The sequence below is a fragment of the Pan troglodytes genome, chromosome 8 (genome assembly GCF_028858775.2).
Source record: "Pan troglodytes isolate AG18354 chromosome 8, NHGRI_mPanTro3-v2.0_pri, whole genome shotgun sequence".
Lineage (NCBI taxonomy): Eukaryota > Metazoa > Chordata > Mammalia > Primates > Hominidae > Pan > Pan troglodytes.
Window position 1 is genome coordinate 109,756,782 of NC_072406.2, and position 13,596 is coordinate 109,770,377.

Genomic DNA, 13,596 nt, shown 5'->3' on the forward strand with positions numbered 1-13,596 from the left:
AGAGACGGGGTTTCACCATGTTGCCCAGGCTGGTCTCGTTCTGTTCTACTTTCCAGGCCCTTGGTAACCCAGTTTAACTCTGCTTCCCCTCGAATCAAGAAGGTTGCTCTCTGTTCCCTATATGCCCTAGCCTTCCTCTTTTACTCAGGTAACTCCTGCTTGGTGTAACATTTTTTTCCTGTCTCCTTTTTTTCCAGCAATCTAATTACTCTTTCTTTAAGACTCAGCTCATAGCACATGACCCACTTAAAGCCTTTTCTTGATCCTTGAGCATTCTGGTTGAAAAAAAAAAAAATGAGAAAAAAAATAAAGCCTTTGCTGAGCCTGCAGCCTGCCTCAGTTAATTGGTGAACTGTTATGGAGTTTTGAGCTCATCTTGCTTTTTTTTCTCCTACTGCCTCAGAAAGCCACATGCCTTCAGCTTGAGGGCAGGGACTCTATCTTCCTTCCCTTTCTCATGAATAATAATGTACTGAGCACCTACTGTGTCTAGACACTGAGATTTTACAGTGTGAATAAAAGCGATGGACTCTTACCTCGTGGTAAGAACTTCTTAGGCTCACGGGACCATATTTTTCTTCAATTAACAAATAAGCATTGAGCAGCTGGGCCAGGCACAGTGTAAGATATTAATTGGCTATGCATTATTCTTTGTATCACAAGTTTGTATCTTCACAGGAACTTGAAGATAATGGGTGAGGCAGCGAGTCAGGAATAAAATGTCTTAACAATTGCCCCTGGGTTTTCCTAGGAACTCCTTAAAAAAATTAATTTTTAAAAAATAGATGGAGTCTTGCTATGTTGCCCAGGCTGGCCTTGAATTCCTATAAGGTTGAGAAGGAAAGATAGCTTAGAGCAGTCTGAGCTCTGTGTGATGTATGCATAGTTTATTGGCTCAAAGACATGAGTATGGGACTTCAGTCATGCCTTCCACACCCACACTCTGGGGCAATGGTTTCTTTCTTTCTTTCTTTCTTTCCTTTCTTTCCTTCCCTTTCTTTTGTTTATTTCTTCCTCCCCCTCTCCCTCTCCCTTCCTTTCTTTCTCTTTCTCTCTCTCTCTTTTTCTTTCTTTCTTTCTTGACAGAGTTTCTCACTGCAACCTCTGCCTCCTGGGTTCAAGCAATTCTCCTGCCTCAGCCTCCCGAGTAGCTGAGATTATAGGCATGTGCCACCATGCCCGGCTAATTTTGTAGTTTTAGTAGAGACGGTTTCTTCATGTTGGTCAGGCTGGTCTTGAACTCCCGACCTCAGGTGATCCGCCTTCCTCAGCCTCCCAAAGTGCTGGGATTACAGGCGTGAGTCACTGTGCCCAGCGGGTTTTTTTCTTTTAAAATTTTTTTATTTTTTGGCCGCACTGTGGGTGGTTCACACCTGTAATCCCCCAGCACTCTGGGAGACTGAGGCAGGAGGATCGCCTGAGGCCAGGAGTTCAAGACCAGCCCAGGCAACATAGAGATAACCTAACTCTAAAAAAAAAATAATAATATTTTAAAAAGAAATCTTCAGGGCTTCCTAGGAAAACCTGGAGGCAATTGTTAAGACATTTTATCCTGACTGGCTACTTCACCCATTACCTTCAAGTTCCTGCGAACTTGAAGTGTAACATGACATTGTTACATCTACATTGGAAGTATGTTAGGTCAACTGAGATACGAATTTGGGATACAAAGTACAATGTATAGCCAATCTGTAACTTGTTATTTTAATGTAAATTCTTGGTAAACAAGTTAGGAACTGCCTCTTTTCCTTTAAAAACCTACTTGCAGGCCAAGCGCAGTGGCTCACACCTGTAATCCCAGCACTTTGGGAGGTCGAGGTGGGCAGATCACCCGACCTCTGTCGTTTTTTTTTTTGGAGACTGATCACTCTGTCTCAAAAAAAAAAAAAACCCAAAAAACAAACCCCCCGCCCCAAAAAAAACGTTTCATCGAGGTAGAGCAGCAGCTTTGTTTCTTTGCTTCACTGCTGTCTCCCTAGCACTTAGAACATAGTACGTGCTCAATTAATGAATGAGTGCCTGACTGAATGAATGAGGATACATAGATGAGATTCCTCCAATCTCACAGCCGGTTCAGAGTAGGCACTCAATGAGTGACTGACAGGATAGTTGCTGTTTTGAAAGCGCCCAAGTCCAGTAAGCCAATTGGAAGCTAAGCGTGGCGCTGGTATAGTAGGGGCAGGGGGCGTGTCTGACCCAAGGTTGGGTCCTGGAGCATGCGCAGTCTTCACAGAAGGTGACGGGGAGAAAAATGCGGAGGCAGCGATTGCGTAGGAGCAGGTTCTGATTGGCTACTGTTCGCGCGCGAGGGGCCGTGCCTATTCGTAGCCAAGTAAACAGGGCAGGTTAGAGGCGGGGCCAAGGAGGCGTCGCGACCTGGTTGGCCGGCCGGGGCCTGGGGGATGTCACGGATTGGTCGCGGCCGCGAGCGCAGTGGTGTGGAGCGCGCCGGGTCCCGGAGCCGGCTGTCTGAGGGATGGACGAGACGAGCCCACTAGTGTCCCCCGAGCGGGCCCAACCCCCGGACTACACCTTCCCGTCGGGCTCGGGCGCTCACTTTCCGCAGGTGCCCGGGGGCGCGGTCCGAGTGGCGGCGGCGGCCGGCTCGGGCCCCTCTCCGCCGGGCTCGCCGGGCCACGACCGCGAGCGGCAGCCACTGCTGGATCGGGCCCGGGGCGCGGCGGCCCAGGGCCAGACCCAAACCGTGGCGGCGCAGGCCCAGGCTCTGGCCGCTCAGGCCGCAGCGGCAGCCCACGCCGCTCAGGCCCACCGCGAGCGGAACGAGTTCCCGGAGGATCCCGAGTTCGAGGCGGTGGTGCGGCAGGCCGAGCTGGCCATCGAGCGCTGCATCTTTCCCGAGCGCATCTACCAGGGCTCCAGCGGAAGCTACTTCGTCAAGGACCCTCAGGGGGTGAGTGCGGGGGTGGGGACCGCTGCCGCGGGCTGAGGACCGGCGGCGCTCCTGGGGAGTTGGGGGCTTCGCACAGCCAGAGGGAGAAGGGAGAAACTTCACAGTACCAGCCCCTGGCAGGATTTAGGGATGCCACTGAGGACTGGAGCTGGGGACGCTCTGCGGAATGGAGAAATAAATCAGAACCTACTTGGTGGGGGAGGAGTGAGCGGAAAATGAAAAGAGGAAATTGACCAGATACGGGCCGGGGGCTCAGCGGTGTGGTGGGGCAATCCGCCGCTGGACAGAGACTGCTTTCTAGTAGGGTACTTAGCTTCACACTACTGGGACAGCTATTCGGCCGCCGACTTGCAGATTTGGGGCTTTAGGCCTGTTCTCTCTTTTTGGACCGACCGAACCAGTGTGTCGCTGTTCACGGAGGAGGATGGGTGACCTATCAGGGGATCTGAGAATTCAGTTCCAGCCTTCTATGTTGTGGGGGATGTCCCCTGCCACCGTCCCAGCTCTTATTAACAGACGTTGAAGAAAGAATGGGCGGACTCACCAGTTTCATCTGCCCTGGGTATTGCTCACTTCTGGGAAAGGGTTCAAATACTTTTTGACGGCTCCAAAGTTTAGATAGAACTTGGAGTTTTAGAAACATGGGGCCATCAGCTACTTTTTCTTTCATTTCTCTCCCAGGGCTATCAACAGCCTGCTTTTCAACTAAGGCAGAGCGTTTGCCGACCTTTATTTTGTCCCCTGCCTGTATATAAAGGGGGATGGTTATAGGATGGGGCATGGAGTGACCAGGGTATCTGAGAAGTGACCTTTATCCTTTTGAGAACTGCAGAATTTAAGAAATACCAAGTCTTCCCTGTTTTCAGGGAAGTTTCAGGGAAATTTTCAGGTATGCTGCAATGGGTCATTGGAAAGATGTATTGTTATTTAAATTATGGGTGTCAAAGTTTCCTCAGATTTTCCCTGACATCTCTCCTGTGTGAACTCTTTAGATGGCCAGGGTGCTGTTTTAATAGGAGTCCTGAGTGGCCAGGACGGGCTGTTACTTGTAGCTCTTGGTTCGGCTCATTGAATTATCTAGTTATTCACTCAGAGTTTGAGTTGTCCCTGAATTAATCAAGAATTAGAGAACAATTCTGCCATGAACTCAGTTTCTCAGTTTACATAAACTGAGTTGGGGAAAGCTTTGCAAGTAATAAGTCTTTCGAAGTTTCTTTTTCTTTTTCTTTTTTTTTTGAGACAGAGTCTTGCTCTGTCGCCGGGCTGGAGTGCAGTGGCGCGATCTCAGCTCACTGCAGCCTCCGCCTCCCAGGTTCAAGCAATTCTCCTGCCTCAGCCTCCTGAGTGGCTGGGACTACAGGCGTGCACCACCACACCCAGCTAATTTTTGTATTTTTAGTAGAGACGAGGTTTCACCATGTTGGCCAGGATGGTCTCGATCTCTTGACCTTGTGATCTGCCCACCTCGGCCTCCCAAAGCGCTGGGATTACAGGCGTGCCACCGCGCCCGGCCTCCAAGTTTCTTAAATAAAAGAGCTTGCAAGCTCAAGTGGGAACCATCATTTCTAGAAGCAAAGAAATGTGAGTGCCCTGAGGTTTAAATGTCAGCCAGAGGCTTGCTTGCTTGCTTTCTCTTTCTTTCTTTCTTTCCTTTCTTTCTTTCTCTTTCTTTCTTTCTTTCTTTTTCTTTCTTTCTTTCATTCATTCTCTCTTTCTCGTCTTTCTCGTCTTTCTTTCTTTCAGAGAAGTTCTCACTCTGACACCCAGGCTGGAGTGCGGTGGTGCAATCTCACTGCTCACTGCAGCCTTGACATCCCGGGCTCAAGGTCCTCCCACTCAGCTTCCGAGTAGCTGGGACTACAGGCACGCACCACCACACCCGGCTAAAAATTATTTTTCGTAGAGACAAGAGTCTCGCCATGTTGCCCTGGTTGGTCTCAGACTCCTGGCTTCAAGCAATCATCCTCTTGCCTCAGCCTCCCAAAGTGCTGGGATTACAGGTGTGACCCACCATGCCTGTCCTTTTTTTGTGGGCAGAGGGTATTTTTAGTTTGTTGGCAAATGTAAGAAGGGGCTAAGATTATCTTTGATAGGTACAGGAGAAGGAGGAATATTTTTGTTTTTCTTTCATGACACTGTTAGAGCTGCATTGGAAGTGGGTTAGGTCAGCTGAGAAGTGAGCTGGTGCTTTGACAGATGGAAGTAATACGATCTCTTAATTCTACCTGGCAGGTAAAGTACTACCATCTCAGTACATAGGCCACAGAGAAGGACAGACCATAGGTATGTTACTTGGTGATTTAGGGATTCCAGTCTCTAAAATTTCCCGGCCACTATCCTTTCTCATAGGGGAAGTCCAAACACAGATGCCCTGACAAAACTTTTGATGTACTCATACTGCTTCCAGTGAAGAAAATGTGATTTAGAACAAAGGGCACTTTCTAAATGCTTGTGGTGGGTTAGACTGGCCCACAGACTTACTGTAGTTGGAATTGTCATCTTTGGCTCTCCTCCAAATGTATTTACTTTATTAAACAAATACTTACATAGCATTTACTATATTCCTTTAAGTGCTTTACAAATAATAACTCACTTAATCTTTATAACCACCCTTGGAGGTAGGTACTGTTATTATCCCCGCAGGTGACAACACAAGCCCATGGTATAACAAATTTTTCCAAGGTCTCACACCTAGTAAGTGGTAGAGGCAGGATTGGGCCAAGGCGGGTTGGCTGTGGAGTTCATGTTCTCACCGCTATCCTTTGCTCCCTCAGAGTCAGTCATCAGAATTTCCATATTCTGGCCAGGTGCGGTGGCTCACGCCTGTACTCCCAGCACTTTGGGAGGCCGAGGCAGGCGCATCACTGGAGGTCAGGAGTTCGAGACCAGCCTGGTCAACATGGTGAAACCCCATCTCTACTAAAAATACAAAAATTAGCCGAGCACTGTGGCAGGCACTTGTAATCCCAGCTACTCGGGAGGCTGAAGCAGGAGAATTGCTTGAGCCTGAGAGGTGGAGGTTGCAGTGAGCCGAGATCTGCCGAGATCGTACCACTGCACTCCAGCCTGGGTGACAGAGTGAGACTCTGTCTCAAAAACAAAACAAAAGAAAAGAATTTCTAAATTCTCTTCTCAGCTACTATATTGGTTAGTATTGAATTTGACTATATGTGACAGATATTTTAAAATAATGATGACTTGAAAAAAGGTTCATTTACACCTCATGTAAAAGAAGTCTATAGGCTAGCTGCTCAGGCATGCTCAGGGCTGGCATGACATTTCACTTTATTGGAGACATAGGGTTCTTCCTGCCAGCTGATCAGCCATCTTTAGGATATGGCTTCTACTCCATGGTCCAAGATGGCCACTCAAGCTGCAAACATCTTGTCTGCTTTTCAGCCATTTGGAAGAAGGAAAGGGAGAGGGTGAATATGCCCCCATCCTTTAAGGCACTTCGTAGAAGTTGTAGGAGACTCTTCTACTTACATCCCATTGTCTAAAACTTAGCTGTAGTAGTGGCTGGGAACTATAGTCTTTTTTCTTTTTTCGCCCAGGTAAAAATCATGGGTCTTGTGTCTACGGAACAAGGGGGAACAGAGATTGGGAGAACCAGCACTTTCTGCGACAGCCACTTTTGGATCTTAGACAGTCTGAAAGATTCTTGAAGATAACAGCCCTGGTCCCATTTCTCAATTTTGGATGGTTTCTGTCTCAGTGGGGTCCAAGAACAGATGGAAAATGCTAGAAGTCATGGGGAGAGTATACACATTACCCCCCTCACTTACCTCCTTGTGCTTCAGGTCTCATGCTCACTCAACTGCAAAAGGATTTTTTGAGCTTTTTCTCTTTTGCGTGGAGTAATACTAGATTTTCACATTGCCAAGAATCATAGGACAGCATGTGACTCACTAGGTTAAGAGGATTAAATGACATATCACACATGAAAGCCCTGACGTAGTTCCTGGCACTTAGTTGGGGCAGCTCAATCAGATTTTTAAAAACATTCCTACTAACTGCTGAATTAGGGTTCTTGGGGTACATGGCATCGAATAAGGCTATAAGAGTTGGTAGATGGGGCGCAGTGGTTCACGCCTGTAATCCCAGCACTTTGGGAGGCTGAAGCAGGCGGATCACAAGGTCAGGAGATCGAGACCATCCTGGTTAACATGGTGAAACCCCGTCTCTACTAGAAATACAAAAAATTAGCCGGGCGTGGTGGCGGGCACCTGTAGTCCCAGCTACTCCGGAGGCTGAGGTAGGAGAATGGTGTGAACCCGGGAGGCGGAGCTTGCAGTGAGCCAAGATCGTGCCACTGCTCTCCAGCCTGGGCGAGACAGCAAGACTCCATCTCAAAAAAAAAAAAAAAAAAAAAAAAAAAGGTTGGTAGATGATGCTTAAAATCTCGAGACCTACATGTATGACAAACTTGACTGCCTCTTAACTTTTTAGTAAAATAATTTTATTATATTTTATTATATATATATTTTTGAGACAGTTTCTCACCCTGTCGCCCAGGCTGGAGTGCAGTGGCACAACCTTGGCTCATTGCAGCCTTGGCCTCCCAGTGTTGGGATTACAGGTATGAGCCACCATGCCTGGATGGTTTTATATATTTCAACAAGCCCTTCCCTTCCTTTTGTAAGAATGAACTTGTAAATAAGGCTTCTCTACCTAAATAGCTAAATCAAGGACTACTATTTTCCTCCAACCTATACCATCGAATACAGCAGTTCTTAGAGTGTGGCCCAGGGATCTTGACCTCTGGGAGTTCCTTTTTGGGGTCCACAGGTCAAAATTATTTTCATCATAATTCTAAGACTTTATTTGCCTTTTTCATTCTCATTTACTTAGGAGTGGAGAGTGGAGATTTCCAGAGACTACATGATGTGTGATATTGAAACAGATTGAATACTAAGATATGAGATATAGCCTTTACCCACATTAACAAATGCTTTTTGGAGTCCTTAATAATTTTTTTTTTTTTTTTTTTGAGATGGAGCCTCACTCTGTCGCTCAGGCTAGATCAGGCATGATCTCAACTCACTGCAACCTCTGCCTCCTGGGTTCAAGCAATTCTCCTGCTTCAGCCTCCCAAGTAGCTGGGATTACAGGTGCGCCCACCACCATGCCCGGCTAATTTTCGTATTTTTAGTAGAGACAGGATTTCACCATGTTGACCAGGCTGATCTCAAACTCCTGATCTCAGGTGATCCACCCGATTTGGCCTCCCAAAGTACTGGGATTACAGGCATGAGCCACCACACCCAGCCTAATTTTTAAGAGTTTAAACTTTTTGAGACCAAAACGTTTGAGAACTATCCACTTAATGTTTATGAAACTTTAAAAGAAGACTTTTATAAAAGGTAATTTCTGTATATTTCACTGTGCGATGTGAATGATATGCTTGAACTGTCTGACATTTTAGGTTCTTGGAGAAAGGACCTCTTTTAGCATAGCATGACACCCTCCTCCTTGTCATTGCTGATTAGATACAGGAACCCCGCTGGGTTCCAGGTTCCAGTAATTTTTTGTTGTTGTTTGTTTTGAGAGGGGGGTCTAGCTCTGTTGCCCAGGCTGGAGTGCAGTGGTGTGATCTTGGCTCACTGCAACTTCCACCTCCTGGGTTCAAGCGATTCTCCCGCCTCAGCCTCCTGAGTAGCTGGTACTACAGGTGCATGCCACCATGCCCGGCTAATTTTTTCTATTTTTTTTTTTGTGTGTGTGGAGATGGGGTTTCACCATGTTGGCCAGGCTGATCTTGAACTCCTGACCTCAAATGATCCACCTGCCTTGGCCTCCCAAGTGCTGGGATTATAAGTGTGAGCCACTGCGCTGGGCTCAGGTTCCAGTAATTGGTTGTGGGTTCTGACACCAGCTGGTGCATGGCCTCTTGCTTTCTTGTGTGATTTGGTTTTTATTCCCAACTTCATGGACTGCTACTGCTTAAGCTATCTGTATCTCACCCCTCCTTTGTTAAAAGGTGAGATTAATAAATGGGTGTTAAGAAAAGTTGTTTTTATAATATTGGCATCAAACTGAAGCTCTCTCCTAGATATAATAAAGGAATTGAAAATCTATTAAGAGAAAAAAAACCACAAAATATTGAAGAAGAGAGTGGATGGTGAGGAAAAATTAGGCAGTAGTCATTTTCTTTTCCAGCTAAATACTGGTGGGTGTCTTTCCAATTTGAGTGGTTTTAGAGTTTGTTCTCCATGAATGAGAAGAGTATTCTTGATTATTCAGTAGCATAGTTGATTTTATGAAGTGAACATTGGAAATTAGGCCAGAGGGTATTTTACCTCTCTGTCTAGGAAAGCCACCAAATGCCTGCAGAATGCTTGCACATCGTTCTCCACAGGCTAGGTCCTGAGCAAATGCTAACATAATTGAATTGAACTGAGGCCTACACTTAGTCCTGAAAGGCACTTGTCTCCCCTTCTGTCTGAATGCCCTTTTGTTCCTCCATTCTTCATACTCTAACATTCCCTCATTGATCTAGTCCAGGCAGTATTCTTTAATGAAACCCCTGTACTATTGCATAACCATAATTACTCATGCTTTTGGAGTCATTGAAATGCTTCTTATTCTCCTTATGGTAGAAGGAAATCAAGATGTTTGAGAGGTCAGTCTTTAAATGACACTTGACTGCAATCTTGGCCTTCAAGTTCTGCTTGCTTTTTTTTTTGTTGTTGTTTAATTTTTCTTTTTTAGAGATGGGGTCTTGCTCTGTCACCCAGGCTACAGTGCAGTGGCATGCTCCTAGCTCACTGCAGCCTTGATCTCCTAGGCACAAGGGATTCTCCCCGCCGAGTAGCTGGGACTACAGGTGCATACCACCACACTTAGCTAATTTTTTTTTTTTTTTTTGAGATGGTATTTCGCTCATTGCCCAGGCTGGAGTGCAATGGCATGATCTCGGCTCACTGCGACCTCCACCTCCCAGGTTCAAGCGATTCTCCTGCCTCGCCTCCCGAGTAGCTGGGACTACAGGCATGTGCCACCATGCCTGGCTAATTTTGTATTTTTAGTAGAGATGGGGTTTCTCCATGTTGGTCAGGCTGGTCTCGAACTCCTGACCTCAGGTGATCTGCCCTCCTTGGCCTCCCAAAGTGCTGGGATTACAGGCATGATTCCCGGCTAATTTTTAAAAATTAGTGACAGAGTCTTGTGGTATTGCCTAAACTGGTCTCAAACTCCAGGCCTCAGGCAATCCTGCCTCATCCTCTGAAAGTGCTGGGCTTATAGGCATGAGCCACCATGCCCAACTTTTTCTGTCTTTAAGTAGAAGTATTTACCAGTTGACCTCAGCCCTGGTATTTTTCAGCCCCCAGTAGTAGTAGGAGTGTCTTGGCCTCCCTTTCATTGAGGACCAGCTTACTGAACTCCATAATGTGCCTCAGTTGAACTGACTGTTGCGTTCTGGGACATGCTTCAAGTTGCCTTTTGGTTTCCCTGTCCAGGGTCCGGAGGGTTACAGTGGACTCATCAGTCATTCTCTGAGTTGTGAGCCTGTTGCTACTGCTGCTTTGTTATTCAGAGGCTGGGGTTCCAGGGGAGCAGAGACAGAGAAGACTGCTGAGGCCTCTAGCTAGCTGCTTTGCATCAGAAAGTAATTCTGAAGACTTATGATGTGAATATATGCATTTTGCATTTGCCAGTAAATAAGTTAGTTTGTCTTTAAGAACAAATTGATTCTTTTTGGAGGGAGAAGGAGGAGTTCTGTATTTTTCTTGTCCTCTCAAATCCTTGGAAGGCATTTTTAAAGGAGCTGGCTTCAAGATCGACCAGTTATTGTTAGCGACATGGACCTAGCCAGTTCCTAATATGAGTACTGAGTTGGTAAAAGCAGATGGGTGTATGTTGTCTGCTGTGACCTGCCATTCAGGAAGTGACACCCACAGGAAAATATCTTATGACCCAGACTAGCTTGAGTAGGCTGTGGGGTGAGGGGACAAGGAGAGTCATATGATATGAGGATGAGTCACTTGGATAGCATATTTGCTTTTTTCCTTTTAATTACCAGTTTGGGTACTGGAGGGAATTAGATGAATGTAAAACAACCTCAGAGGGCTGACTGGCCTGTTGAAGAAAACACTCAGGAGGGAGGGCCATAGTTTCTAGGCATCCCATATTTCCAAAGACCTTAGAAGATTAAGTTACTGTCTGCTATAGAAGATGGATTTAATCTGTGTGGCATCTCATGTCCTGGTTTCTTGCCTATCAGAATTACTTAAGAGAGCTTCATTCTAACCAAGTAGCAGAGTCTTTTTCCTGCTGTGATTTTTCTCTTTGGATAATAAGGCTGCGAGAGGAAATCTCTTCATCATTGATGAAGGAATTTCCTTAACCTCATTCCATAATAGTTTTTTTTTGTTTTTTTTTTTTTTTTTTTTTTTTTTGAGACAGAGGCTTGGTCTTGTCACCCAGGCTGGAGTGCAGTGGCGTGATCTCAGCTCACTGCAACCTCCGCCTCCTGAGTTCAAGTGATTCTCCTGCCTCAGCCTCCCGGGTAGCTGGGATTACAGGTGCATGCCACCATGCCCAGCTAATTTTTGTATTTTTAGTAGAGACAGGGTTTCACCATGTTGGCCAGGCTGGTCTTGAACTCTTGACCTCAGGTTATCTGCCCACCTTGGCCTCCCAAAGTGCTGGGATTACAAGCGTGAGCCACCATGCCCGGCCCATAATACCTTCTTTACTTCCTTCCAGTTGGTAAAGTTTTTAGTCTTTCTGTAATTGGTGCAGAACAGCAGTGTGCATAATGTAACTTCGGAAATTAGAGTTTATGATGTTAAATTTCTGGCATACCACATACAGAAAGATCCCGTAGGATAAATAGGGCAGGGGTGCATGCAAAAAAAGAGAACATATAACCTGTGATAAGTTAATTCCTCATTTTTTGGGGGGAAAGATTACTTTAGAGCCCTCGATATGTGCATTAGGATATTGTATCTTTCTGGAGGGCAGGAAGCAGTATCATATTGGCATTAGATGCTGCCAGTGACTCAAGATCTACCACTGAATTGGCTTCTGTACCTTTTTTTTTGTGTGTGTGTGTGAGACAGGGTCTCGTTTGGTCGCCCAGGGTGAGGAATGCAGTGTGGGCAATCTAGGCTCACTGCAACCTCCGCCCCATGGGTTCAAGTGATTCTCATGCCTCAGCCTCTGAAGTAACTGGAATTACAGGCGTGCACCACTGCGCCCAGCTGCTTTTTGTATTTTTAGTAGAGACAGGGTTTTGCCATGTTGGCCAGGCTGGTCTCAAACTCCTGGCCTCAAATGATCCACCCGCCTTGGCCTCCCAAAGTGCTGGGATTACAGGCATGAGCCCTTGTACCTGGCCTGCTTCTGTGTCTTGCTCCTAGAAATGTAGCAATCCATTTACCTTGTTTGTTTGAAGCACAAAGTTAGAGGTAGGTACTTATATGAGGGAAAAGAGATGGAGAAGAGGGATAAAGGAGCAAGGAAGAAAGAGAGGACTTAAGATGTTCTTTGGCCACAACCCTTTCTAGCAGTGGGTCTCTTAGCTGCACACACGAGCTGGTGTCTTCCCCTTACCAACTGGGAGAAACCTGAGTCCAACTGTAAGTAGGAATTGTCTGCCTATGCCCTGTCATTTCTTTCCAGATTCCTGCTGACTTGGTCTGTGGGCTATTTTGGTCAACTCGGATTTAACATCCTCTTTTTCTTTTGTCTCTGTAGAGGATCATTGCTGTCTTCAAACCCAAGAATGAAGAGCCCTATGGGCATCTTAATCCTAAGTGGACCAAGTGGCTGCAGAAGCTGTGCTGTCCCTGCTGCTTTGGCCGTGACTGCCTTGTCCTTAACCAGGGCTATCTCTCAGAAGCAGGGGCCAGCCTGGTGGACCAAAAACTGGAACTCAACATTGTTCCCCGTACAAAGGTCAGTGACCCATCTCCAGGAAGCCTTACTGCCTGGCCACAGTTTTCCTGGGGCCTAAGCCCTGCTACATGTTAGTGGGACCTTGGGTCCAGTGGGGTCATTTATACCCTAAGTCTGGGTTCTCGATCTTTTTTCGGGAGGATGGCAGGATTAGGCTTATGATTTGATCACCTGATGAAGGCTATCTTTTGAAGGATACACACACAATTTTTGCATACAATTTTAGGAAATTCACAAACTTCTACTGCATGTTTATGGCTCCCTTGGTCTTTGAATCCCAGCTAACCCCAAGCTAGTTAGAAACCTAGTGACTTTGTGGCTTACTCTCAGACTTCTGAGCCATCCCAGCATTTCGATACAGTCTAGGACTGGCTGATGACAGCTAAGCACTTCTGCAGGGTCTGACAAGGAAGACTTTAGGACAGGCTGAGGGTTAGAACAATGGTCTGGCCTGAACCCTATAGGGAACTGACATGGAATATTTCTAACTTATCTTTATGCTGTAGAATTTTGGGACTTGTCTGAACACATCAAAATAGGGGTGCCAGATCTAGGCAGACTCACACTCAGAATGGATTCATACACATCTTGTATGTGTTATAGACATAGCTGAGGTCTCCCCCAACCCCCACCCCCACCAATATGCTTGAATACAGAATTGATTGCATACAATTTGAGGGAGTTTACTGACACCAGGCTAAGAACCCCTGCACTACAAGGTATTCCATGAAACTCACCAAAGGTTATGAGGGGAAGGAATCTACTGGTCAGCATATGAACAT

General features: G+C 46.3%; 1 protein-coding gene across 1 annotated transcript in view; it reads left to right on the forward strand.

Moving 5' to 3' along the window:
* The first annotated feature begins 2,403 nt into the window (after positions 1-2,403).
* PI4K2A (phosphatidylinositol 4-kinase type 2 alpha) overlaps positions 2,404-13,596 on the forward strand; it is a 34,983-nt gene continuing 23,790 nt past the window's right edge. The window contains exons 1-2 of the mRNA XM_507965.6: positions 2,404-2,911; positions 12,614-12,814. Of these exons, the coding sequence (XP_507965.2) occupies positions 2,477-2,911; positions 12,614-12,814 (636 nt within the window). The 5' untranslated portion in view covers positions 2,404-2,476. The remainder of the gene's footprint in view (positions 2,912-12,613; positions 12,815-13,596) is intronic.